At 38.0% G+C, this 26,824-nt stretch overlaps 1 protein-coding gene across 9 annotated transcripts; it reads left to right on the top strand.

The window, feature by feature from the left end:
- The first annotated feature begins 1,793 nt into the window (after nucleotides 1-1,793).
- LOC141514381 (uncharacterized) lies at nucleotides 1,794-26,183 on the top strand. 9 transcript variants are annotated; one of them, XM_074225175.1, is made up of 5 exons: nucleotides 1,812-1,877; nucleotides 2,656-2,882; nucleotides 3,609-3,771; nucleotides 5,033-5,117; nucleotides 18,188-26,183. In XM_074225175.1, exons 3-5 carry the CDS (start codon nucleotides 3,695-3,697, stop codon nucleotides 19,439-19,441), a joined length of 1,416 nt encoding a protein of 471 aa, XP_074081276.1. In that variant the 5' UTR covers nucleotides 1,812-1,877; nucleotides 2,656-2,882; nucleotides 3,609-3,694; the 3' UTR covers nucleotides 19,442-26,183. The 9 variants fall into 9 exon arrangements, with proteins under 9 accessions (XP_074081277.1, XP_074081281.1, XP_074081276.1 ...); XM_074225176.1 differs by lacking the exon at nucleotides 2,656-2,882 and having other exon boundaries at nucleotides 1,794-1,877; XM_074225174.1 differs by lacking the exon at nucleotides 1,812-1,877 and having other exon boundaries at nucleotides 2,467-2,882.
- Nucleotides 26,184-26,824: the final 641 nt, after the last annotated feature.

Genomic DNA, 26,824 nt, shown 5'->3' with positions numbered 1-26,824 from the left:
TACAATCAATTCCCATAGCACATATATTTGTATGTATATATATTATATACATATACACACATACACATGCACACACACACATATATGTATATACATATATATATATATATATGTATATATATATATATACACACACACACAGGCATACTGTGATAAAAATCATCCAAGGGTCCATTGATTAGGAACTACTGCCAATCACTAAATCAATATACAGATATCGTTATGTGTATATTTATTTACACTTTGAGTACATAGGCTTTAGCTACCTTTTATAGAAAATGAATGCATAGGCAACATAGAACAATGGAGTTTTACAAAATGCAAGAGGGGAAAACAAGGCCCTTTATGGAATATATTTTATGTCATGGTGGTCAGTAAATGATGCACTTAATGAATTGTTTTACCAACTGTGAGATTTTTATGCCTTCATATGTGAATAGTTTTTATAAAGACAGCACGCACTGTTGAGATGTTTACCTATTACTAGTTGATCTAGTTTCTGGAAATAAGAAACAGAAGGGGGAAGAGGAGGATATCTGCTAGCTGATCAAAGCTATCTTTCCTATCCTTATTCTTCCTGATATCCTTCCCATTCTTTCCTATCCTTAATTTTGCAGGTATTGTAAGCTTTGAACTTCCAGAACAATGTCTGCAAGCTGAAAATAAAGACTGAAGTGTCTTCTTATGATAGTGGTGAAGAGTAATCTGAGTTACAGTTTCTTTTTCTTCTCTTATCATAGGGGCAAGAAGAGACCTGAGCTGGAAATTTTCTTGTGTGTACACACACACACATATTTACATTTATGCACATATATATGTGGGTATACATATATATATATACATACATATGTGTGTAAAAAGACATAGTATATGGAGGGATTAGATCTCCATATACCCATATAAGTCTATTTTATACACATCTATCTATCTACATACGTACCTATCATCATCTATCTATCATCTATCTATCTATCTATCTATCTATGTACCTACCTATCATCATCATCCATCTATATATCAAAAAGTTTGTGATTTGTTCATGTAATATGTTTAAAGTAAATATTCTTTTGTAAAAAAACAAGATGGGGCGGTTAGGTGGCACAGTAGTAGCTGTAAGGGTTAAGCGGCTTGCCCAAGGCCACACAGTCCTGTCTGAGGTTGGACTTGAACTCAGGTCCTCCTGACTGTGCCACCCGGTCGCCTCCCATGAATAATTTTTTGAATGACATTACTGTCCTTCTCTGTGACGGTGCTTTCGGCTTCAGTTATTTGTGCCCGGTCAGTTGGAAGGCTTTCTTGGGCGGCCCTTCCCGGAATCTATCTTACCGACTGTGAGGTTTCTGTGCCTTCCCCGGTGAGCAGTTTTCATAAAGATGCCCGCGTAGCCGCTGTGTTCTGTCTTATTCTGTGTGTGTCACTAACTGAACATTGACTTTATCCATTGGATTATTTTTTATTACTAATCCAAACCCCCTAAATATTCCTCCTAAACACCACTACAGGCCCGCAGCGCCTCCGCCGTTTTGCCTTCCGTGCGGGCGGAGATGTTCGAGAAGAACTTAAAGCTGCAAGGGGCCTCGGAGGGCCCGGCCGGGCGGGCCGCGGGAGCTCCGGCCGGGCCAGCGGGGCCTCGCCCCGCCTCCCAGGGCATGCGCAGTGCGGGCCGGGCCGCGCCGAGCCCGCCCAGAGGGGGGTAGAGCAGCCGGCGGGGGCGGGGCGGGGGAGGGGCGCTCCGCGGGGCCGGAGCCGAGGGACGCCCCACAGCGAGGCCCCGCCTCTGCAGGACCCCCGGGGGCGGCGGGTGCGCGCGCAGCCGCGTCCCCGCTCCTGGCCGGCTCGGGGCTGCGCGGACGTGCGGCCTGGGATCCCGGCTCCAGGTATTGCCCGACTCCCGCGCCGCCGGGGTGGGAGGAGGCCGGACGCCGGGGAGCGACGCCCGGGGGAGAGCTGCGGCCGGAGGCGCGTCCTCGGCGGGGGAGCGTGGAGGGCGGGGGGCGCCGGGGGGCCCGGACGCGGGGGGCGGCAGGGGCGGGGCGGCAGGGGCAGCTTCCCGCCGCAAACTTCCCGAAGCCCCCTGCCACGCACGGCGCCACCGCCGGGGGGCGCCCGCGAGAGCCGCCAGCGCCGCACAGCCCCGACGCGGGAAGGAGCGCGCAGAGAACACGGAGAGCCGGGCGCAGGCCGGGGAGCCGGGGCCGGGGCCGGGGAGCCGGGCCCCGGGGAGCCGGGCCCCGGGGAGCCGGGCCCCGGGGAGCCGGGCCCCGGGGAGCCGGGCCCCGGGGAGCCGGGCCCCGGGGAGCCGGGCCCCGGGGAGCCGGGCCCCGGGGAGCCGGGGCCGGGGCCGGGGAGCCGGGCCGGGGAGCCGGGCCCCGGGGAGCCGGGCCCCGGGGAGCCGGGGCCGGGGAGCCGGGCCCCGGGGAGCCGGGCCGGGGAGCCGGGCCCGGGACCCGCGCTGCCCGAGGCCGTGCCAGGCGCCGTCTCTTAAGGGGCCCTGTTTTACCTTTTGTAAGGCAGTGGGGTTAAGTGGCTGCCCAGGGCCACAGCGCCAGGTCGTTATTAGCTGTCTGAGGTCAGATTTGAACCCGGGGACTCAGGGCCGGTGCCAAGAGCCCCCTTTTTAGAGTTCTGAATCTGTCCCTGCATCTTGGCGGTCAGTGATGCTTCGCAGAGTGCTTGTGTTACGAAGACTCCCTGCTTGGATGAAGATTTGAATCCTTCCTGAAGCTTTTGCCGCTGAAATGCCAGCCTGGACCGTGAAGACCGTGGCCCCAGGTCCCTCCGATTTTCCCAAACAGGATACAGTCCTAGGTCACATGTATCATCCTTAGAGAGCAGGAAACAGAATAGACGGGCCATCTGCGTTTTTATCCTGAGGAAACTGGGTAATGAATCGGATAAAATGAATGTTCAGTTACTGACAAATATAGAATAAAATAGAACACAGTGCACCAAAAATATATGGACATCGTGGTGGCCTGTAAAAGAACGTCAGACTGGTTCAATCCCATTGCTGCCAGTTAGTAGGTGCATTATTATAAACAATTCATTTAACCTTTGTTAATGTTTCTTGATCTGAGATGACGATATTAGTAAATGAATAAAAATTCTTATGCTACCTACCTCATTCAATTAAAATCATATTAACAAGGACTAGAGACTGAAGTAGGAAAGACAAAATAGTCTTCACCCTCAAGGAATTTATACTCCTTGGGGGATATATATTTTATATATATAGTCACAAGAGAGTGAAATGTTATGCAAGATAAGGAGTTTAAAGGGCAACTGAAAGATCTGAGAATGAACCTGGGAATATGTGAGGCCTGAAAGAGCCATAATAAGCTTTTAGAACCCATTGCATTCAGAGCTATTCCCAGTCATCCAGATCCATATCTGGTCATTGATCCCAGATACCTCTGAAGGACAAAATGAAGATGATGATTTTGTGCCACAGCCTCTCACTTAAATCCAACTCATTTTCATGTCAGACTAACGCTTCCCAGATGTCATGATTGTCTTTGAGAAGTAATGATGAACGACAATAAGGGGGGGGGGGAGAGGAATTAAGGGAAAGCTTCACAGGAGTTGACACCCAAAATTTTTTCTTGAAGGAAACTAGGAACTGTGAAAGGCAAATTTGAGGAGGGAGTATATTCCAACCATGAAGAATGATCTGTGAAATGCTCAGAAATGGGAGATGACATTTTTGAATTCAGGGAGAAACCTGGAACATAGAGTGTATGAAGGTGAATATTGTGAAATCAAACTGACGAGGTAGGTTGGATATTGGTTGTAGAGAACATTAAATTTGAGGCTGTATATTTTCCTTGGGACATCAAGGATCCTTTGAAGGGTTTTGAGTAGGGGAGTGGTATGGTCAGACCTGTACTTTCCAAAAATTGGTAGTTTTATAAAGTGGATTAGGATTAGGCAGGGAAATGAATTGATCAAAGAAGAGTAGTATGAGAACCTGGAATATAATGGTAGAGGAAGGAGAATTGGAAGAATGAAGGAAGAAGAGGAGATAGTATAATCAACCAAACTTGGGATCCAACTGGAAAATAGGTGGAGAAGGGAGGTGGAGTAGAGAATAGGGAAGGACCAAAGATCAAACTGAAGTTATAGGAAGATGTTAGTGCCCTGGCTACAGGCAGGAGGACATTTAGAGGGAAATAAGATGAATCCATTTTGGAAATGTTGGGTTTGACATGTGAGTAGACACAACTTCAGAACCTGAGTTAAGTAGAAAGATTAGGATGGGATGTATGTGTGTATATATATGTATGTTTGATTATATATTTATATCTTATCTATTTTGGGGGAGGGAGTCTTTTCTGTTTTGATGATAACTAAATCCATGAGAGCAAATGAAATCACCGGGGAGATGATAATACTCTTATTAGTTGGCCTCCTATCATTCTCCATTTGCATGGTGGGTTGCTGGTTATCATAATGCAGATTATGATGATCAGGCATTATAAGATCTTTACAAAACATCAAAATTACATAGACAGTAATCTGTCATTTTAAGAACTGCCTCACCCAGTATATTCCATTGCTTACAATTAAAGCAAACTGCCAACACTTTAAATTTAATATCCATTTCTTTCTTTCTTCTCTGTTTCCAAAAAACCCCTTCTAATATATTGTTGGTGAATGTAGCCCCTTATGAGTAATTCTCCCTACATCAAATAAACCTAGTTTACCGCAAGATAAACTGCCTAATTCTCCTCCTTTCTACACAAGGCCAAGATCTTTTTTGAAAAGGAGTTTTTAATTAAACTATAGATGAAATTATACTATAGATGAAATTTTTTTTTCTCATCCAAGTTTACAGATTCCTTCAGGATCACCAAACCTCTCCTATAGTTCCTTCTCTACCAGTTACCTCACCTGATCCTGTCCCCTTTGTGAAAACACCTTCTAATATAGGGCCTGAAACCTAGGAGTTTAGGGAATTTGGGGGCATAACACAAAGCAGAAATGAAAGATAGCTTGTCACCTTCTGGTTGTTTGACACTTTTTCTCTTTATAGTATATGTTTGAAGAAACCAGGGAACCAGTTACAGTATATGTTTGAAGTAACAAAAATGAAGGAATTAAAATGTATTTCATCAAAGGTATGATGAGTTTAAAGAATGAATAAATAACTATTACAAGCAGAGTTTGATCAGTTTTCACCTCTGGATGGAATGAACATTACTACAGGCACCTAGAAAATGCTGCTGTGCAAATGAATGTTAAAAAAAGAGTTAGGAATGCAAAATCATGATATCTGCATTGGGTGGCTGTCCAGGCACCCACCTTAGAGAGAACCCTGATACAAGTACTATTTTAACAACTGGTTCACTCAACATAAAATTAGGTATTGGCTCTACTGAACTGGTGAGAATTGACTGAATTCCACCACTGACTGACCCCAACCCCAAGAAAAGTCCAGTGACCTCTTCTCTATTCTCCAGGTTGATGGAAATTAGAAAAGAGTTGTTGGGGGGGCAACACATTAGACCTCTTATTTAAAATATCATTATTATTATTGTTGTTATTATTATTTATTAATGCTGTTAAGATTAGTCAAAAAATCATTTTAGGACCATTATAAGCTTCTTTAGGTACCTCATATATATATTTAAATTTTAAATAGCCAATCAGTAATTAAGTATTTAATATTTAATATCTGTCACACTAAATTTTTCTTTGTTATAATTCAAGTATCCCTTTTTTAATCCTTTGTTTACAATACAACAAAATATTTTCAAGTTACTTTATCAATGGAGAGGAATGACTTTAAATTTAAAATGCAGATTTTAAAAATGTATTTGTTTCATATAATTTGTATCCAAATTTTAAATGTCCACAATATACCTTTCAGATCAATAGAACACGTAACATTAAATGATCTTAATTTATAGCCTTTAAAATATTCAATTGGACCTAAATATTTCTAATTTTTTATTTAAACAAACTTTCTATTCAGAATAGCAGCTAACCTGTACTCTTTTTAGATTTAGATAGAGACCTAGTTGAGAGATGCAGGAGGAAAAAAATCTCCAACATTAATGAGAGAAAGATAAGAGGAAGAGTGGAGAGCTGTTCAGTCAGATTTTTAGAGCAAAGTTTAAGAATTGAATGGGCCAGTTTTAAAAAGGAAAAACAAGATTTGTCTTTTCCTTTTCTAAGAAAAAATCTAATTTTCTCCCATTTTACAGCTAAAAGTGGGAACTAAAGGCAGGATGAGTCTTCCTTTTGAAGTCTAAGGAGGACACAATCCATTCCTCAAAATAGCTAAGAAAAATTGACCTTTGACTAGGAATAGTTGTAAAACTTACAGTAATTACTATACTTTGACACCACACTATCATCTCTTCTCTCACTAATCTTCAATCTCTTCCTATGTCAGTAGGTTACTTCCCTACTGCCTACAAACACATCCATATCAAAAACCCCTCATATCATTTATTCCACCTAGCTATCATTTTTTCCCCTTTTTGAGCTAAATTCCTTGAGAAGACTGTCTAAAAGTAATGTCTTCATCTCCTTTAGTTTCTAATCTATCTTTTAACTGAAACTACTCTCTCTGAAGTTAACATTGATCTCTCACATCTAATAACCTTTTATCCTTCTCTCCCTTCTTGGCCTTTGACATTGTCATTCATCCTTTTTTCCTTGATTCTTCTCTCTGCATTTCATGATACTACTCTCTTCTGGTTCTCCACCTAACTACTCCTTTGTCTCTTTTGCTATATCTTAATTCAAGTCAAACTTGGTGAGTGTCCCTCAAAGGCTCTACTCTAGGACTTTTTTCTATATTGTCATACTTTTTATTCTAATGAATTTTTATATCATCTTTATGCAAATGATGTTCAGATTTAATAATATAATACTAATCACTCTTTTAAATTGAATGTCTTGCAGACATCTTAAAATTTCCATATTCAAAATTGAACTCATTTTCTCCCTACCCCACCACTTATATACTCCCTTCTTAATTTTCCTTTTACTGTTGTTGCTATACTCCTTCACCTGGTGATTTCATCAACTCCCATAGATTTAATTATGCTTCTGATTCTCAAATCCACTTATCCTATCCTAATTTCTCTGCTGACCCACAATTTCTTATCTTTCAGACTTTCAGAAATCTCAAACTGGATGTCCAATATATATCTAAATCAACATCTCCAAAACTTAACTCATTATCTTTCCCCTCATACTCTCCTTCCCTCCTATCATTCTTTTTTTTTTTTAATGCTTTTGCAAGGCAAATGGGGTTAAGTGGCTTGCCCAAGGCCACACAGCTAGGTAATTATTAAGTGTCTGAGGCCGGATTTGAACTCAGGTACTTCTGACTCCAGGGCCGGTGCTCTATCCACTGCGCCACCTAGCTGCCCCTAAAATAGTCTTGTTGTAAAAGTAAACATAATCCTCCCTCCCCCCACAAAAACAAAAATCCTCACAAGAAATAGACTGAAAGAAAGAGAAAAAAAAAATGTGCTTCAGTCTGTGTTCAGATACCATTGATCTGTCTCTGGAGTGGATCACATTCTTTATCATAAGTCCATCAGAGAAATTACTTTCTTATTTTTCCACAGTTGTGGTTGCTGATTGTAATTCTCTCCATCTATTCATCTCCACTACTATTTATTATATTTTCTTTCTTTTCACTCTGTCCCTCTTCAAATGTGTGCCAAGGGGCAGACGAGTGGCCTAACAGACAGAGCACTAACCTTTTATCCTTCTTGCCTTTCTTGGCCTTTGACACTGTCATTCATCCTTTTTTCCTTGATTCTTCTCTCTGCATTTCATGATTCTACTCTCTTCTGGTTCTCCACCTAACTACTCCTTTGTCTCTTTTGCTATATCTTAATTCAAGTCAAGCTCTTGGTGAGTGGCCCTCAAAGACTATTCTAGGACATTTCTTCTATATTGTCATACTTTTTATTCTAATGAGTTTTTATATCATCTTTATGGAAATGATTTTCAGATTTAATAATATAATACTAACCACTTTTTTGAATTGAATGTCTTTCAGACATCTTAAAATTCCCATATTCAAAATTGAACTCATTTTCTCCCTACCCCACCAAGTTATATATTCCCTTCTTAATTTTCCTTTTACTATTGTTGCTATACTCCTTCACCTGGTGATTTCATCAACTCTCATAGATTTAATTATACTTCTGATTCTCAAACCCACTTATCCTGTTCTAATTTCTCTGCTGACCCACAATTTCTTATCTTTTAGACTTTCAGAAATCTCAGACTGGATGTCCAATACATATGGGGCCTCCTGGCCCCAAGGCCACATCTCACCCCAGAGACCCAGCAACCACCTAGTCCTGTGGTCTGGACAGGCTATCTAATCCTACCACTTTGCAAAAAGTAAAAAATAAAATGTGTTATATCTGACTATTCTCTCCTATGATCCTGCCTCCTATCCCCTGACTCCTTTCTCCCATCCCCTTTCTTTCCTTTTTCTTTTAGATTTCTATTCTGTATTAAGTATGTATGATGTTTCCTCTTAGAGCCATTTCTTTTTTTTTGTTAGTTTCATATTTATTTATTTTCATTTTTGTAAAAATGATGTTTTTTATACATTACTAAATATTCTTGTTTAAGAGTACAATACCCCCTCCCCCCAAAAACTATAGATCATCATGAGCCATAAAGTAAAGAAAAAAATTAAAATTAAAATAAAAAAATAATAATAGGGGCAGCCAGGTGGTGCAGTGGATGGAGCACCAGCCCTGGAATCAGGAGCACCCGGGCCCAAATCCAGCCCCAGACACCCAACAATCACCCAGATGTGTGACCCTGGGCAAGCCACCCCAACCCCATTGCCCTGAAACCCCCCCAAAAAAACCCCAAATAAAATAATAATAGTAGGGGTGGCTAGGTGACGTAGTGGACAGAGCACTGGCCCTGGAGCCAGGAGCACCTGGGTCCAAATCCTGCCTCAGACACCCAACAATCATGGAGCTGTGTGGCCCTGGGCAAGCCACCCAACCCCACTTGAACTGCAACCCCCCCCCAATAGCAACAACAACCAACAATAATAAAAATAATAAAATGTGCTTCAGTCTGTGTTCCAACACCTCCAGCTCTGTCACCCGTGGATCACATTCTTTATGATAAGTCCATCACAAAAGGTACTTCCATATTTTTCCACTGTTGCCATTGCTGATCACAACTCTCTCCATTTGTACTTCCCCATACAATACACTATATTTTCTCTATCCTTTCACTCTGTCCTTCTTGAATGTGCTTTAGGGTAGCTGAGTGGCACAGCAGACAGATCACTAGCCCTGGGGCCAAGAGGTCCCAAGCCCACATACCACCCCTAAGGCCCAGCAACCACCTGGACCTGTGGTCCCGGACAGGCCGTCCAATCCCAGCCCTTTGCAATAAGTAAAAAAGAAAATGTATTATATTTGACCACTCTACCGCATGGTTCACCATCTCTTCCATCACTCACATCCCCTCCCTTGCCCCTGTCCCCCCTTCTCCTTACTTTAGATGTCTATACCCCATTGAGTGTATATGCTGTTTCCTCTCCTAGCCACCTCTGAAGAGAGTGAAGTTTCCCTCATTCCCCCTTGCCTTCCCCCCCTTCCATATCATTGCAATAGCTCATTGTAATAAAAAAAAATCTTATTATATGAAATATCTTAGCCTAGTCCACTTCTCTGAGTCATTTCTTTTTTTTTTTTTTGCAAGGTAATGGGGTTAAGTGGCTTGCCCAAGGCCACACAACTAGGTAATTATTAAGCATCTGAGGCCGCATTTGAACTCAGGTACTCTTGACTCCAGGGCCAATGCTCTCATACGCTGTGCCACCTAGCTGCCCCTCTCTGAGTCATTTCTGATGAGAATGAAGGTTCCCTCATTTTCCCTTCACTTTTCCCCCTTCCATACCATTGCAAAAGCTATTTCTTGACTCTTTTACATGAAATATCTTAGTCTATCCCACTTTTCCTTTCCCTTTCTCTCAATATATTTACTTTTTACCTGTTGATTCCATTTTTACAATATATTATACTTTCAAATTCAGCTCCTTCCTGTGCCTTGTCTATGTTCCTTCTACCTGCTCTAATAAATGGGACGGTTCATATGAGTATTATCAGTATCATTTTCCCATGCAGGAATACATGCAGTTCATCATCATTAAATCCCTAATAATTTACCCTTCTTATCCACCCTCTCTATGCTTCACCTGAGTCCTTTATTTGAAGATCAAACTTTCTGTTCAGCTCTGGTTGTTTCAGCAGGAACATTTGAAAGTCCCCTGTTTCATTGAAAATCCATCTTTTCCCTGGAAAAGGATGTTCAGTTTTGTTGGATAGTTGGTTCTTGGTTGCATTGCAAACTCTTTTGCCTTCCAGAATATTATATTCTAAGCCCTACGGGTCCTTAATGTAGTTTCTGCTAAGTCCTATGTAATCCTGACTGTAGCTCCACAATATTTAAATTGTTTCCGTCTGGCTACTTGTATTATTTTCTCTTTGACTTGGGAATTCTGGAACTCGGTTATAATATTCCTGGGGGTTGTTGTTTTGGATTTCTTTCAGGTGGAGATCAGTGGATTCTCTCAATTTCTATTTTACCTTCTAGAATATCAGGGTAGTTATCCTGTAGAAATTGTTTAAAAATGAAGGCAAGGCTCTTTTCCTGATTGTGACTTTCAGGTTAGCCAGTAATTTTTAAATTGTCTCTTCTAGATATGTTTTTTCCAGATCAGTTGTTTTTTCAATGAGATATTTCAGATTTTCTTCTAGTTTTTCATTATTTTGATATTGTTTTGTTGTGTCTTGATTCCTTGCAAAATTATTGGCTTCCTTTATCTCTGTTCTACATTTGAAGGTGTTGTTTTCTTCAGAGAGCTTTTTTATTTCCTTTTCCATCTGGCTAATTCTGCTTTTTAAGTTATTCTTCTCCTCATTAACTTTTTGAACTGCTCTTTCCATTTGACACAAACTGGTTTTTTGTTTGTTTGTTTTTTTAGTTTTTGCAAAGCAGTGGGGTTAAGTGGCTTGCCCAAGGCCATACAGCTAGGTAATTATTAAGTGTCTGAGGTCAGATTTGAACTCAGGGACTCCTGACTCCAGGGCTGGTGCCCTATCCACTGCACCACCTAGCTGCCCCCAAACTGGTTTTTAACATGTTGTTTTCGTCAGCATTTTTTTGGCTCTCCTTCACCAAACTGCTGACTTGGTTTTCATGTTTTTCCCGCATCTCTCTCATTTTTCTTCTCATTTTACCTCTACCTCTTTTACTTGATTTTCAAAATCTTTTTTGAGATATGGTATGGTTTCAACCCAACTCCTATTTTTCTTGGATGCTTTGGACACAGAGGCTTGGACTTTCTCATCTTCTGAATGTGTGTTTTGATTTTCCATGAGACCAAAGTAATTGTCTCTGGTCAGGTTTCCATTTTTTGTTTATTCATTTCCCCAGCCTATACCTGGGTTTTGGGGGTGCTTCCAGAGCTTTTGGGTATTATTATTGGGACACCTTCTGCAAGGACCTCAGTTCCTTCAAGGTCTTAAGAGAGGCTCTGCTCTTCTGGCCTGTGTTTTGGTCTGTGGATGACCACAAACTCTCCCCTCTGCTCTGGAGCTGTGAGGAAGGTCCCTGCTCTGTGCCAATGTAGGGGCTCCAGACTGCGACCATTGTCTGAATATGGGCAAAGCACCAGAGTCCTGTCCCAGGGATGGAGGAGAGACTTTGACAGTCTCCCTCCACCCCCTTACCTTCTGTGGGCTGAGTGCTCTGGAAGCAGCTGCCTAGTGGCTTCCTCTTGGGTGCTTCTATGGGCCTGTTTCCATTTCCTGGGACTTGAGCTATACTGAGGGCCGCTGCTGTGCTGAGGAGGGCCATGCTGGCCTGGGCTTCGTACTTGCTCTGGCAGAGGTTCCGCCACTGATCTTCCAAGTTGTGCTTGGTGCTCCCTGGGTTGGCAGATCAGGAAACCGCTTCTGCTGCCGGGAGCCGGGGCTCCCAGGGACCCAGGTGCCCTTCCAGCTGTTCCCGGAGGGCTGGAATTCCTTTGCTCTGGTGTGGTGATTTTAGCTGCACTGCTGCCCCCTCCAACCCCATGGAACAGAGCCTTTCCATAATCTTCCAGGTTACCTTAGGCTAGAGAATTGCCTCACTGGATCTTTCTGTGGATTCTATCTCTTGAAAATTTAGAGTCATAATTTGAAGGTTTTTGAAATATTTTGGAGAGAGCTCCTAGGAAAGGCTGTTCTTCTGCCACCATATTGGCTCTGCCCCCCCCCCCCCCCAATATATAAAGAAATCACATCATCTTTAAGAAACTTTTTCTAACTCCTCTTACTTCTAATAGTGTCCCTCTTTTAATTATTTCTTATTTGTCTTATTTATAGCTTGTCTATATTTGTTTACTTGTTTGTTCTCCCCTTTAGATTGTGATTTTTTTAAAGGTTTTATTTATTTTGAGTTTTACAATTTTTCCCCTATTCTTGCTCCCCCCCCCCCCCAGAAGACAGTCTGTTAGTCTTTATATTGTTTCCATGGTATACATTGATCCAAGTTGAATGTGATGAGAGAGAAATCATATCCTTAAGGAAGAAAAATAAAGTATAAGAGGTAGCAAAATTTCATAATAAAATAAGTTTTTTCCCCAAAATTGAAGTTAATAGTCTTTGGTTTTTGTTTAAACTCCACACTTCTTTTTCAGGATATAGATGGTATTCTCCATTGCAGATAGCTCAAAATTGTCCCTGATTGTTGCACTGATGGAATGAGCAATTCCATCAAAGTTGATCATTACCTCCATGTTGCTGTTAGGGTATACAGTGTTCTTCTGGTTCTGCTCATCTCACTCAGCATCAGTTCATGTAGATCCTTCCAGGCTTCCCTGAATTTCCATCCCTCCTGGTTTCTAATTGAATAATAGAGTTCCATGACATACTCACCACAATTTGTTAAGCCATTCCCCAGTTGAAGGACATTCACTTAATTTCCAATTCTTTGCTACCGCAAATAGAGTTGCTATGAATATTTTTGTACAAGTGATGTTTTTACCCTTTTTCATCATCTCTTCAGTGTATAGACCCAGTAGTAGTATTGCTGGATCAAAGGGTATGCTCATTTTTTGTTGCCCTTTGGGTGTAGTTCCAAATTTCTCTCCAGAATGGTTGGATGAGTTTACAGCTTCACCAACAATGTACTAATGTCCCAGATTTCCCACATCCTTTCCAATATTGATTATTGTCCTTTCTAGTCATATTGGCCAATCTGAGAGGTGTGAGGTGGTACCTCATAGATGTTTTAATTTGCATTTCTCTAATAATTAGTGATTTAGAGCAATTTTTCATATGACTATGGGTTGCTTTGATTTCCTCATCTGCAAATTGCCTTTGCATATCCTTTGACCATTTGTCTATTGGGGAATGGCTTGCCTGTTTTTAAAAATGACATAGTTCTCTGTATATTTTAGAGTTGAGTCCTTTGTCAGAAACACTATTCTTGAAAATCGTTTCCCAATTTACTACATTTCTTGTCATCTTGGTTGCAGTGGTTTTATCTGTGCAAAAGCTTTTTAATTCAATGTAATTGAAATAATCTAGTTTGTTTTTAGTTATGCTTTCCATCTCTTCCTTAGTCATAAACTGCTCCCCTTTCCATAAATCTTTCAGGTAAACTAGTCCTTGATCTTCGAATTTGCTTATAGTATTGTTTTTTATGTCTAAATCCTGTATACATTTGGATCTTATCTTGGAATAGGGTGTGAGGTGTTGGTCTAATCTAAGTTTCTTCCATACTAACTTCCAATTTTCCCAGCAGTTTTTATCAAAGAGAGAGTTTTTATCCCAATAGCTGGATTCTTTGGATTTATCAAATGGCAGATTACTATAATCATTTCCTGCTATTGCACCTAGTTTATTCCACTGATCCACCACTCTTTCTTAGCCAATACCAGACAGTTTTGATGACTGATACTTTATAATATAATTTTAGATCATGTAAGGCTAAGCCCCCATCTTTTGCACTTTTTTCATTGAATCCCTGGAAATTCTTGACTTTTTATTTCTCCATATGAATTTACTTACAATTTTTCTAAGTCATTAAATTAATTTTTTGGAGTAGATTGTGGTTTTGTTTTTTTTGTTTTTTTTTTAGTTTTTGCAAGGCAAATGGGGTTAAGTGGCTTGCCCAAGGCCACACAGCTAGGTCATTATTAAGTGTCTGAAGCCAGATTTGAACTCAGGCACTCCTGACTCCAGGGCCGGCACTCTATCCACTGTGCCACCTAGCTGCCCGATTGTGGTCTTCTTAAAAATAGGGACCTCTTTTTTTCTCCCCTCAGCATTTACATAGTGTTTGATACAATATACATGCTTAATAAATGATTATTGACTAATAATTGATTGCCCCACCATATTCCCATTCACCCATTCGAGCTAACTACATAGATAACATTCTCAACTCTTTATTCTTTCTCACCCAGACATATAGAAACAGTTGTCATATCCAGTCAGTTCTCCCTTTGTGACATCTCTAATATACCCAACCATCTCTTTTCTGATACTGTTACTATTCTGGAACAGGCTCTTAGCACTTTGTACTGAACTATGGCAATAATCTACTGTTAAATCTCCCAGCCTCAAGCCTTTCCCTTACTCAGTTCATTCTCCTCTTAGCCATTAAAGTGATCTTCCTTCCATTTAATAAACTCCTGTGGCTCTCTATTCCCCCCTGCCCCAGATTCAAATATAAAGTACTGTTTGACTTTTAAAGTTGCTTATAATCTGACTCCTTTCTATCATTTTAGACTTCTTGAACCTTTTCCCCCTCAATGTTCTCTCCATTCCTTGATGTTATCCAAACAAGAATCTCCCATCTCTCCACTCTATTCTTTATTACTGGTTGTCTCCCATGTCAAGAATTCTCTTCCTCCTCACCTCTGCTTCTTAACTTCCCTGACTTCCTTAAAATTTTAGATAGAAATCTCATTTTCTGAAAGAAGTCTTTATTGCTTCTACCTTATTGCTAATACTTTCTGTATGAAATTATCTCTAATTTATACTTTGTGTATCTTTATATATTTGTTTTTTCTCCCATTAGATTTTGACCTTCTTGAGAGCAGGATTCTTTAGATTTGGAATTGAATTACTGATCCTGTCAGCTAAGTACCTTTAATACTTAAGTGCCTATTGCTACTTTGTATAAGGCAGCATTCTCTCAAACTACATGGTTTAGAAAGCTCTAGAGTGGCAGAAGATACATGTAGTGGGTGTAAGTATATACACACATACGCATACAAATACATGTACATTTTATATATTTATATATAATATGTATATATAAACATGCACATGTACACACAAATAAAATATATACACATATATATAACTGAGATATACACCTATGTAAAATATATATATATACATTTAAATATGCATATGTATCTATCTATCTATCTATCTATATATATATATAATACACAGAAACAGCTAGGTGGCACATTGGATAGAGAACCAGGCCTGGAGTCAGGAACATCTGAATTCAAATCTACCCTCAAAACTGTGTGACCCTAGGCAAGTCACTTAACCCCTATTTACCTCAATTCCTTATCTGTAAAATGGGAACACAACAAAGAAAGAAATGACAAATTGCTTCAGTATGTTTGCCAAGAAAACCTCATTGAAAAAGTCCTTGAAGTCCCATAGAATCAAACACAACTGAACAACAAAAGAAATATACACATATATGTTATGTATCTTCTCTGAACTTAGCACATAAAATATAAAAATGGAAAGAACCAAAAAAAGGATTATGTGTGAAATTATAAATTTCTGTTATATACAACTTTTTTTTAAAAAAGTAATTTGTCAATAAATATTTATCAAGTACCTCCTATGTGTCAGATACTGTGCTAAGTGCTGGAAATACAAAAAAAGCAAAACCAGTCCTTTAGGGAGCATATATATATTTTAATAGAGAAAATAATATGCAAACAAACATGTACAAAACAAGCTGTATACAAGATAAATATGAAATCATTAACAAAAGGAAGGCATTAGAATTAGAAGGGGTTAGGAAAGACTTTATGTAAAATATAGGATTTTAGTTGGGAATAAAAGAAAGCCATGGAAGATCATAGTTGGAGTTGAGGAAGAATATTCCAGGCATGTGAAAGAAGCAGGGAAAATGCTTGTAGTTGAGAAATGGAGTATTTTGCTGGAGGAATAGCAAGGAAACCAGTGTTGTTATGTCAAGGATTGTGGAGTTAGGAGTAAATGATGTGGAATTAGGAGTAAAATAACTAGACAGGTAGAAGGGTTTAAAAAGCTTTGAATGCCAAACATATGCTGAAGGAAATAGAGTGACACTGGAGTTTTGTGAACTGACTGAAGCATGGATTGGAGTGAGAAAAGACCTAAGATTGGCAGCAGACCCACCAGCAATTGGATAAAAAAAGTATAAAATAAATTTTGCATAATACTTTTAAGGCCTGCCTGCTTGAATCTGTTGCCTTTTGAATGCCTTTTCTCCTCAGTGCTTCATTGATTTTTTAATTGGCAATACTATCACTAGCTTTACCCTTCCCTGAAAATTACTGTTTTCAATGAAAAAAAGAAAATCATAATCCTTATATCAAGCATAAACAATTTCATGCATTTGTCATGTCCAGAAATGTGCTTTAAAAAAAATACTTCAATCTATTACTCTCTGTCAAAGAGTCTTCTGAGGTTGTGTTTTGTCATTGTTGATCATTTTTTTTCCTCAACTGGAAAGACATCAACTTTACTTTTTTCTCTGTATTTAAAATTTTTATTTATTTTGAGTTTTACAATTTTTCCCCTAATCTTAATTCCCTCCCTCCACCCCCCCCCCCGAAGGCAATTTGCCAATCTTTACATTGTTTCTGTGGTATACATTGATCCAAATTGAATGTGATGAGAGAGAAATCATATCCTTAAGGAAGAAACATAAAGTATAAGAGATAACGAGAGTAGTCAATAAGGTATCAGTTTTTTTTTTTTTCTAAATTAAAGTTAATAGTCCTTGGTCTTTGTTCAAACTCCACAGTTCTTTCTCTGGATACAGATGGTATTCTCTTGCAGATGGCCCTAAATTTGTCCCTGATTGTTGCATGAGTCAGTCAAGGTTATCATTGCCCCCATGTTGCTGTTAAGGGTGTACAGTGTTTTTCTGGTTCTGCTCATCTCACTCAGCATCTGTTCATGCAAATCCCTCCAGGCTCCCCTGAATTCCCATCTCTCCTGGTTTCTAATAGAACAATAGTTTTCCATGACATATACATACCACAGTTTGCTAAGCCATTCCCCAGTTGAAGGACATTTACTTCCAATTCTTTGCCACCACAAATAGGGCTGCTATGAATATTTATGTACAAGTGATACTTTTACTCTTTTTCATCATCTCTTCAGGGTATAGACCCAGTAATGGTATTGCTGGATCAAAGGGTATGCACATTTTTGTTGCCCTTTCAGCATATGTTGATCAGTTTTAAGTCTTTCAAAGTTCTTTTTCTTTCCAGTGTTGCCATATAAATTGTTCTTCTTGGTTCTATTCACTTTATTCTGTATAATTTTATATGAATCTTCTCATATCTATTTTGCTATTTCTAATGGTGCAATATTCATTAATTTCATGTACCATTATATATTAAACTATTGATGGACACTTTCCTTTGTTTCTGATTCTTTGTTATAACAAAAAGAGCAGCTATAATCATTTTTGTGCATGTGTTCTCCCCCTTTTTTTCTCTGATCTTTTTGTGATTTAGACCTAAGAGTGTTATTTGTGGATCAAAGTATACATAGTTTAATGTTTCTTTGTATGTAGTTTTAAATTAGTTTCCTAAATGGATAAACACTATTACCACAAAATTCCATCAAAAACTATTTGTTTCCTGTCAACTATCCTTTTCCTTTTTATGTCATTTTTGCTAACTTTCTAGTTCTCTGGAAAATTCATTATTCCTACATGTGTTAATTTCAATATTGGAAATTATATGTATGTATATGTATATGTACATATATATATATATTCACACATACATGCATATACATAAATGTACATATATATATATATGTACATTTATGTATATATATATATAATCTTGTTTTCACTGGCCTAGTATTCTTTTCCTCTCAAAACAAAATAGATGACATTTTCATTTTTAAATTTTTTTTTTCAGATTTGGAGACCAAGAAAGAAAATTGCAAAATATTTCTTAAACAAGAAATTCACCAGATCAATAATGGAAAAACTCAGAGGGGACATTACACAAGGTCCCATTTTTGGAGAAGAGTGTGAAAGTGAAAGCAAATTTGGGAAGCAGGAACAAAACCCTGCAGGCAAGATTCAGAAGAAATCCTTTTCCAAGAAGAAAGGTTTCAGGCAATTGACGATAACTAAAAATGTAATGCCCACTGAAGAAAGAGATGATAAATGTAATGATATTAGAAGAAACTTCACACTGAAATCAAAACTTATTGCTCATCAGAGAGTTCATATAGCAGAGAAATCTAGTAGTTTTGACACATGTGGAACAACCTTCAAACAACCTTCAGAATTAGTTAAATGTCGAAAAATTTCTTCTGGAAAGAAAACTTATAAATGTAATGATTGTGAGAAAATCTTTAGTGATCGCTCAAACTTTATTCGTCATCAGAGAATTCACACCGGAGAGAAACCCTACAAATGTAAAGAATGTGGGAAAGCCTTCAGCCAGAGCTCTTCCCTTATTGAACATCAAAGAACTCACACTGGAGAGAAACCCTATAAATGTAATGAATGCGGGAAATCATTCACTGTGAGCTCATCCCTTACTCAGCACCAGAGAATTCATACTGGAGAGAAACCCTATAAATGTAATGAATGTGGGAAAGCTTTCAGTGACTGTTCATCCTTTACTCAACATCAGAGAATTCACACTGGAGAGAAACCTTATAAGTGTAATGAATGTGGGAAAGCCTTTAGTGATTTCTCATCCCTCACTCAACATCAGAGAATTCATACTGGAGAGAAGCCCTATAAATGTAATGATTGTGGTAAAGCTTTTAGCCGTAGTACACATTTAACTCAACATCAGAGAACTCACACTGGAGAAAAACCTTATGAATGCAATGAATGTGGGAAAGCCTTCACTGCACACTCAACCTTTACTCAACATCAGAGAATTCATACTGGAGAGAAGCCCTATGAATGCAGTGAATGTGGGAAGGCTTTTCCTGAAAGCTCATCTCTTACAAAACATCAGCGAGTTCACACTGGAGAGAAACCCTATGAATGCAGTGAATGTGGGAAAGCCTTTAGCCAGAGTACACACCTTATTCAGCATCATAGGATTCATACTGGAGAGAAGCCCTATAAATGTAATGATTGTGGAAAAGCCTTTGGTAATAGCTCAGTCCTACTCCGACATCAGCAACTTCATACCATAGAATAATCCTGCTAATATAAAAATTTGGAAGAAAATTTGACCTAATTTTCCAATCACACACTGTCAGTGGCATTTGCTTCTAATTTCTATAGAAATACCAGGTCTATTGTTTGGATTTCAGTACCATCATTAAACATATAATAAACCTCCTAACTAGGTTAACATGTACAAGAAACAAGATCTCCTTATTAGAATGTCATCTATATGTAATTTTGCCTGCCTTCTCCTACTCCTTTGGTTCCTATACATCTCCTGATAATTGGTTGTCTGCCTGCCCACTCACCCAAACTTTTAACCATATACTTTGCCCATGATATTTATTTCTTGGTTCTCATCTGCCTGCCTATAGAGGTTCTGACATAATTTTATTAGTCTGTGCATTTTCTGTGCATGCCTTAAATTTTACTTGTTTTCCTAGATTCTACTCCACTGAGCTTTCCTGATCTCAGGTATCCATATATGTCCTAATATATGCTTATTTGCCTGCTTTCTAATACAGTGCTTTAACTTAACTTTCAATCAGAATATCTGGTCTCCAATATTTGATTTTCCTTTGATTTTCTTTATCTTGACTTCCCATTCTTCTTCTGGTTGTTATATTATTATTGTCAGTACTGTAATCACTAACAGTGACTTATTCCCTTATTCAAGAATTATATATTTTCTTCCAATTGTTTCATCATTCCTACAGCTAAGTGAGATCTGTATCTGCTGTATCAGTCATAGCTGTTTATGAATTGTCTATACTGATTATTTATAGACCTTAAGGGCCTTCAACAGTGCTGAGTATAAAATGGAAGAGAATCTCCAAATAGGGAATTTTTTAAAGGAAATAATACAAAAACAATAGAAGAAAAACCAAGAGGCAGATTTAGGCTTGGTGTCAGAAAAAAAATGTACTAATAATTAGCACTATACCAAAGTCTAATTGACTCCCTAAAAAAGATTATGGGTTCCCTCTCACCTGATGTCTTTAAGCAGAGGCTGGATGATCACTTGTTGTATATGTTGTAAAGGGGATTCTTATTCAGATGTGGCTTGGAATAGAAGATCTATGAGGTCCCTTCCAAGGTATAAATTCTATGATTTTATGAATAGGTACTTAATAAATATTGTTTGGTTTATTAAGGGTCTAACATTAGTCTTATTCTATGTGACATTTATCATAGTGGACTTCATAAATTTGAGATTTTTAGCAATGGTTTATTTCCTCTTGCATACTTGACCTTTAATTAAAGTGAGCTGATGGTAGTTTTTGTTTTTCATGGCTTCATGATTTAGAAGATCATCATATCCAGGTCCCTTTTTGAGCTGATTAACTAGTATGCTTTTTGATTATTATTGTTAAAATAGGATTGTTTTGCACTTTTTTTTCATTGTTATAGAGAACTGATAGGTGAAGACATTCTACTAATTCAAGTAAGTCTTGAACTTAGTATTAGAAAGTTGTTTAGAGGGGGTGGCTAGGTGGCACAGTGGATAGAGCACTGTCCCTAGAGTCAAGAGTACCTGAGTTCAAACCCGGCCTCAGACACTTAATAATTACCTAGCTGTGTGGCCTTGGGCGAGCCACTTAACCCCATTGCCTTGCAAAAACTTAAAAAAAAAGTTGTGTAGAATCTCTAGAGATTAAGTAACTTTTCTAGGATCATAGTCAGTATGTATTAAAAGTATATGCTTGGCTTTGAGACTAGCTTTTTACGCCATGCTATTTTTAATATAACTGTTAAAACAATGGACCATAAACTTTAAAGAATTCTATACAAGAGATATAATTTGAAAAAATATATATCAATCTGATAAGGGGTAACTTTCTCAATGATTTTCACCAGTTCCCATTTCTATGAGTAAAATTATCTGAACAATTTTTGAAGTTAAACGTTGTTTAACTCTCATCAATTTTGTATCAAAAATTCCCGGGATCTGCTTCCTTCCAACCAATAATATTCTCTTTCTAATGAGTGAATGCTTATAGCTTAGTGGAGAAAGGACCCTAATGTGGTTTCCTCATTTTCCACACTCTTAGTCCCTGCTTCTTGATAAGAAGAAGAAGGAGGAGGAGGAGGAGGAGGAGAAAATTATCATGTTAGACTAGCTGCATCATGTTGCTTAATCAACACTTTAACAGTCTGGCTTTTCTCTTCTCAGCAAAAAAAGTCTGTACCAGATCATCTAACTATCCATCTAATCATTTTTGTTTTAAGAAAGATTTTTATTTTTAGTTTTACAATTTTTCCTCCATTCATGCTTCCCTCCCTCCACCCCCCACAGAAGGCATTCTATTAGTCTTTACATTGGTTCCATGTTATACATTGATCTCAATTGAATGCGATGAGAGAGAAACCATATCCTTAAGGAAGAAAAATAAAGTATGAGATAGTAAAATTACTTAATATAACTTTTTTTCCTAATTTGACAGTACTAGTCTTTGGTCTTTGTTCAAAGTCCATAATTCTTTCACTGGATAGAGATGGTATTCTCCATTGCAAAATTTTTTTTTAGGTTTTTTTTTTTTTTTTTTGCAAGGCAATGGGTGAAGTGGCTCGTCCAGGGCTACACAGCTAGGTAAATTTTAAGTGTCTGAGGCCGGGTTTGAACTCAGGTACTCTTGACTCCAGGGCCAGTGCTCTATCCACTATGCCACCTAGCTGCCCCATCTAATCATTTTTAAGACCTCATTTGTCCTTTTCAATCTGATAGTTCCTCTGCATATACACAGTATGAAATTGATTTTTTTCATCAGTTCTAACTCAAAGAAATTGATTAGAAATAGCTTTCATTAAAAGCCTTGGAGAAATTATTAGCTATGTCATAATATATTTTAATAGAATATAACATTTCAAAATCAATTTAGGATGATTTTTCTGTTCTAGAAAACTAAGATACCCCTTTTTCCTCTCTTAAGAAGTCCAACATCAAGGCAGGGAGCAACTAGCCTCAAACCAGAATCTGTACATCCTAGGAAAACTCTTAAGGTTCTCAGTCCTTCCTGACAGAGTTCTACAGGATTCTGATTAGTCTCTTTAGCCTTTTCTGCTTAAAGACCCAGAACCTAGACTTCAGCTTCACTGAAGTCTACTGCTTTGAGAATGGAAGTGACCCTGTTCAGTGAGGCAGATACCAACACCCTTACCTGTATATTTGTTTTTGCCATGGTGAAGTGTCTGGAGTTTGGAGTCTAGGGAAGAAGAAGAAATGAAATATCACCAGTCAAGACACCTAGGCAGCATAAAGTTGGTTTTGGAGTCAGGAATACTTGAGTTCAAATCGTGCCTTAATTTGTGACCTCTTGCAGGGCATTTAATATTTCAGCATCAGTTTCCTCATTTGAAAAGTTGGAATAACACACCTCAACAGGATGTTTTAAGGATCACTTTACTGTTTCGTGACACCCTGTATTAGTTTCTTCCTTTATCATGACATAATTTACTTCCCTCCAACCTATAATATTCTTTCTATTGAATGACTTCTTACAGCATAGTGGAGAAAGGATGCTAAAGTGGTCTCCTGATTTTCCATACTCTTGGTTCTTTGTCACAAGAAAAAAATAATCTGAAGAAGGAATAAAGTTCCCAAGTATTTCATCCTGGGACTCTAGATAAGCATAACAATAATATCAGGTAATTACATAGTGTTTCAAGCTTTGCAAAACAGTTTATATAAATTTCATTTTATTCTCTTCACTAAAAGGTACAGTAAATTCTGTGATCCCCATCCTAGCAGCCCTAGTCCATAAAGAAAATCCTTTGTGAACATCAACCAGAGATCTTGAGACACATTTAGCCCATAGAACCCTCCAAATTACTAATCCTTTTCTGATTTAGGTGTTAACTTTTAACATAATTTCATTTCTATGAAATATATTTGGGAAGTTGAAAGGACACTAATTTGTATCATTTATCTGGGGTTACATCCCTTAGGAATGAACCTCAGTCTTGTACTCTATGAATGATTCTGCTGTGAATCTTTTAAAGACCCCCTTGATAAATGAGAGTCAAGAAGTTAACAAAGTTATTATTTTTTTTATAATGAACCCCTGGAAGAATTGGAGGAGGTGAGACCATGATCTCGAACTGGAAAAATATTTCTTATTGACTGAAAATAGATTTTCTTCTGTTAATACATGATAAAGCTGACCTTAGGCGCAAAAATCAGTAGCAGGAGGCTTTGAGGCTTCAAGGGGAGGGAAAGGATTTTTTTTTGGCACAGTCTATTATCATGGGGTTCTTTTATTCCATTGGAAAACTTTAATGTTTGTCCAGCTTAAAGAGTCCTATAAAATGTGATCAAACTAAAGATGCAGCTTGCCCAACTCTGCCCAAAATCTCCGTCTTTAATGGAATCAGTCCAGACTTTCCAAGTCAGCAGATTTGAGGTGAAACCAAAGTCAAATGAATTAGATAGAGGGGAGAGCTAATATTTATACTAATTCCTCTTCTTTCACTCAACTGCACCACCAGCCCCATTTTTGGAAGGCATGAATCATGAGACCAAGCTCTGCTTTGGGTAGGGTCCCAGGACTGTGTATAAAAGCATTTAGTCTATACATGGAATGCCCTATTTCCATGCTCCACATGCTTCTGCTTCAGGGATATGTTTATATTAGTATATTAATAAAAGAAGCAGAAATACTCCCAATTTAGTATATGGAGTTGATGGAAGTCTACAAGTCTAAGGATAAAGAAAGGGTACTTGTGGGACCAGAAGAAAGTTTGTGAACTCATAAAAGTAAGTGATTTTAGTAATCATCTACTTGAGCCTCATTTTACAAATGAAACTCAGGCCCAGAGAGATTATGATTTAGGCATCATCATATAGATAATGCACAGGTTCTATTTTTGTCTTGCTTGAGACCACATTTAAGTTTAATTGGAATCTAATTACTCTGAGACTTGTAAACCATTGTTGATTTACATTTATACAAGATGGATTATTTAGGCTTTACACTTTTACTCTTTTTCCTCCCTTTTCCTCTAAAGTATACATGGTTCAAATACTTCTGGGGAATATGATGTGAACATCTGCACAATAATCATTTTTGAAAAAAAGTTAAAAACAATGGATAATTGAGAATAAACTAATATTCACCGCTCCACAAACTTCTAACATCTATGCTCCTAATCTCAATTTTACTTTTCAATTCTCTCGTCTACATCTAATCAACTAAATCTTTTGAACTTTTGAAAAGTGTATTCTTGATGTTCTTTAAAATATTTTAAATCAAAAACTTCACATATAACAGAATATAAGAATGATTCTGTATGAAGCTGTACTTGCATTTCATACTGCTTGCTTAAAATGAAAAAGTACATAATAAATTCTATACATGACTTCCAAAACCCACCTGTTTGTGCTTCCTTCTGAACTTTGTTTCCTTCTGTACTTTTTTTTTTAGGTTTTTGCAAGGCAAATGGGGTTAAGTGGCTTGCCCAAGGCCACACAGCTAGGTAATTATTAAGTATCTGAGACTGGATTTGAACCCAGGAGCTCCTGACTCCAAGGCTGGTGCTTTATCCACTATGCCCCTCCTTCTGTACTTTTAAAAATGTTACAATGATCCTATAGTGTACAAAACTCAGTATTCAAATATACTGGCACACCCTTTTAGAATAATAACTTATTTTCTTGCCTAAAGCTTTGTAATATTTATCTGTACTTTCTAGGTTCCTTTTGGCAGCGTGTGGCCAAATGAATCAAAATAACTTGCTAGTAGTCATCAAGTTTGACAAATCTTGAGAAGATTACATGCTTAGCTTGCCTTTCAAAGAATTACTGAAGCAATTTTATAATCTAATTGCTTCTGTCAGAAAATGCTTATGAAAGACTGATTTTTAAACGAAAATTCTTATTGAAATCATTTGTTTTTATATTGCCAAAATTTCTCTGGATATCCTTTCTCCCTCTCAGAACTATTCCATATAACAAATATTTTTAAAGAAAAAAAAATAGCAAAACCAACCAATATATCTAAAAAATAAATGCTATATTCCACAGTCATGTACTTCCCACTTTTGCAGGAGAATTAGAAGAGTTATCTTCTCATTTCTTCTTTAAAGTTATGCTTGTTCACTATAATTTTGCAACATTCATTTTTGATTGTTTTGTGATGATTCCTTTGCCATATGATTATTGTTTTCTTAACTCTGCTTATTTCACTCTTTATTCAGGTCCATGTTCCTTTGTATACATCATATTTATCATTTCTTACAGTGCAGAAATATTTCATTATATTCTTGTACCACAATTTGTTTAACTTTTTTGTTTCTAGTTCTTGGTTACTTATAATAATAATAATAGCTAACATTTACATGGTGCTTGCAAAGTACTAGGCACTGATACTAAACACTTTACAATTATCTTATTTGATCCTTATACAACCCTGGGTGGTAGGTGTTTTTATTATCCCATTTTACAGATAAGGAAATTGAGGTAAACTGAAGTTAAATGATTTGCCCCGGGTCACAGAGCTAGTAAGTATCTGAGACAGTATTTTAACTCAAATCTTCCTGCCTTGGCCTAACCAGGCTTTAACCACTGAACCTACCTAGCTGGTCCATATCTTATAAGAAGTGTTACTAAAATTATTTACGTATATATGAGAACTTTCTTCTTATCAGTGACCTCTTTAGAAATATAATATGCTGAATAACAGAATTTCTGGTTTAAAAGGTATGAATATTTTAGTCAATGTTTATCCATAATTTTATTTTATTTTTTTTTAGGTTTTTGCAAGGCAAATGGGGTTAAGTGGCTTGCCCAAGGCCACACAACTAGGTAATTATTAAGCGTCTGAGGCTGGATTTGAACTCAGATACTCCTGACTCCAGGGCCAGTGCTGTATGCACTGCGCCACCTAGCCACCCTATCCATAATTTTAAATTGCTTTCAAGAATGGTTGTACTGTTTCATAGTGCGCCATAGTACACACTGTTTCATAGCTCCACCAACAATGTACTAGTGTGCCTGTCTTCATATAATGTACCCAACAATAACCATTCCCATTTTTTCTTTGCCAGTTTTCTAGGTCTGGGGCTATTTTATTTTACAGAGGCAATGAAGAAAAAACTATCACTTTTAGCAAGTGAAAAAATAGTTAAAGTCTTTGTAGAGAGCAACTTAAAAATTAATTGAAACAACTTCAGGAAAATTGCAGAATATAAAATAAACTCGCACAAACCATCAACATTTCTGTATATTAGATCCCTCCTCTCTTCAATTACCCCTTCCAAAAAAAAGCAGAAAGAGAGAAATAGAGAAATACTACTTTTTGTTCCCAGAATTTATTATTTTTTTTTATTATATCTGACTGCAGTCAACAATGGCAAGTCCTGCCCAGTTTGGCTCTCCCTGCACAGAATTGTTTTTACTCTCTGTGTATAGGGCACATAT

This window comes from Macrotis lagotis, chromosome 2 (assembly GCF_037893015.1).
Source record: "Macrotis lagotis isolate mMagLag1 chromosome 2, bilby.v1.9.chrom.fasta, whole genome shotgun sequence".
Taxonomy (NCBI): Eukaryota; Metazoa; Chordata; class Mammalia; order Peramelemorphia; family Peramelidae; genus Macrotis; species Macrotis lagotis.
The sequence above is the reverse complement of the archived record's forward strand: the minus strand, read 5'-3'. Positions and strand labels throughout refer to the sequence as shown.

What these genes read in the sequence shown, in the direction of transcription:
- LOC141514381 (XM_074225176.1), top strand. Translation starts at nt 3,695, where the DNA reads ATGACATTTTTGAATTCAGGGAGAAACCTGGAACATAGAGTGTATGAA. An exon ending in TGTGAAATCAAACTGACGAG is followed by an intron (nt 3,772 to 5,032) that starts GTAGGTTGGATA and finishes TTCTCTTTATAG; the next exon opens with TATATGTTTGAAGAAACCAG. An exon ending in TAAAATGTATTTCATCAAAG is followed by an intron (nt 5,118 to 18,187) that starts GTATGATGAGTT and finishes TTTTTTTTTCAG; the next exon opens with ATTTGGAGACCAAGAAAGAA.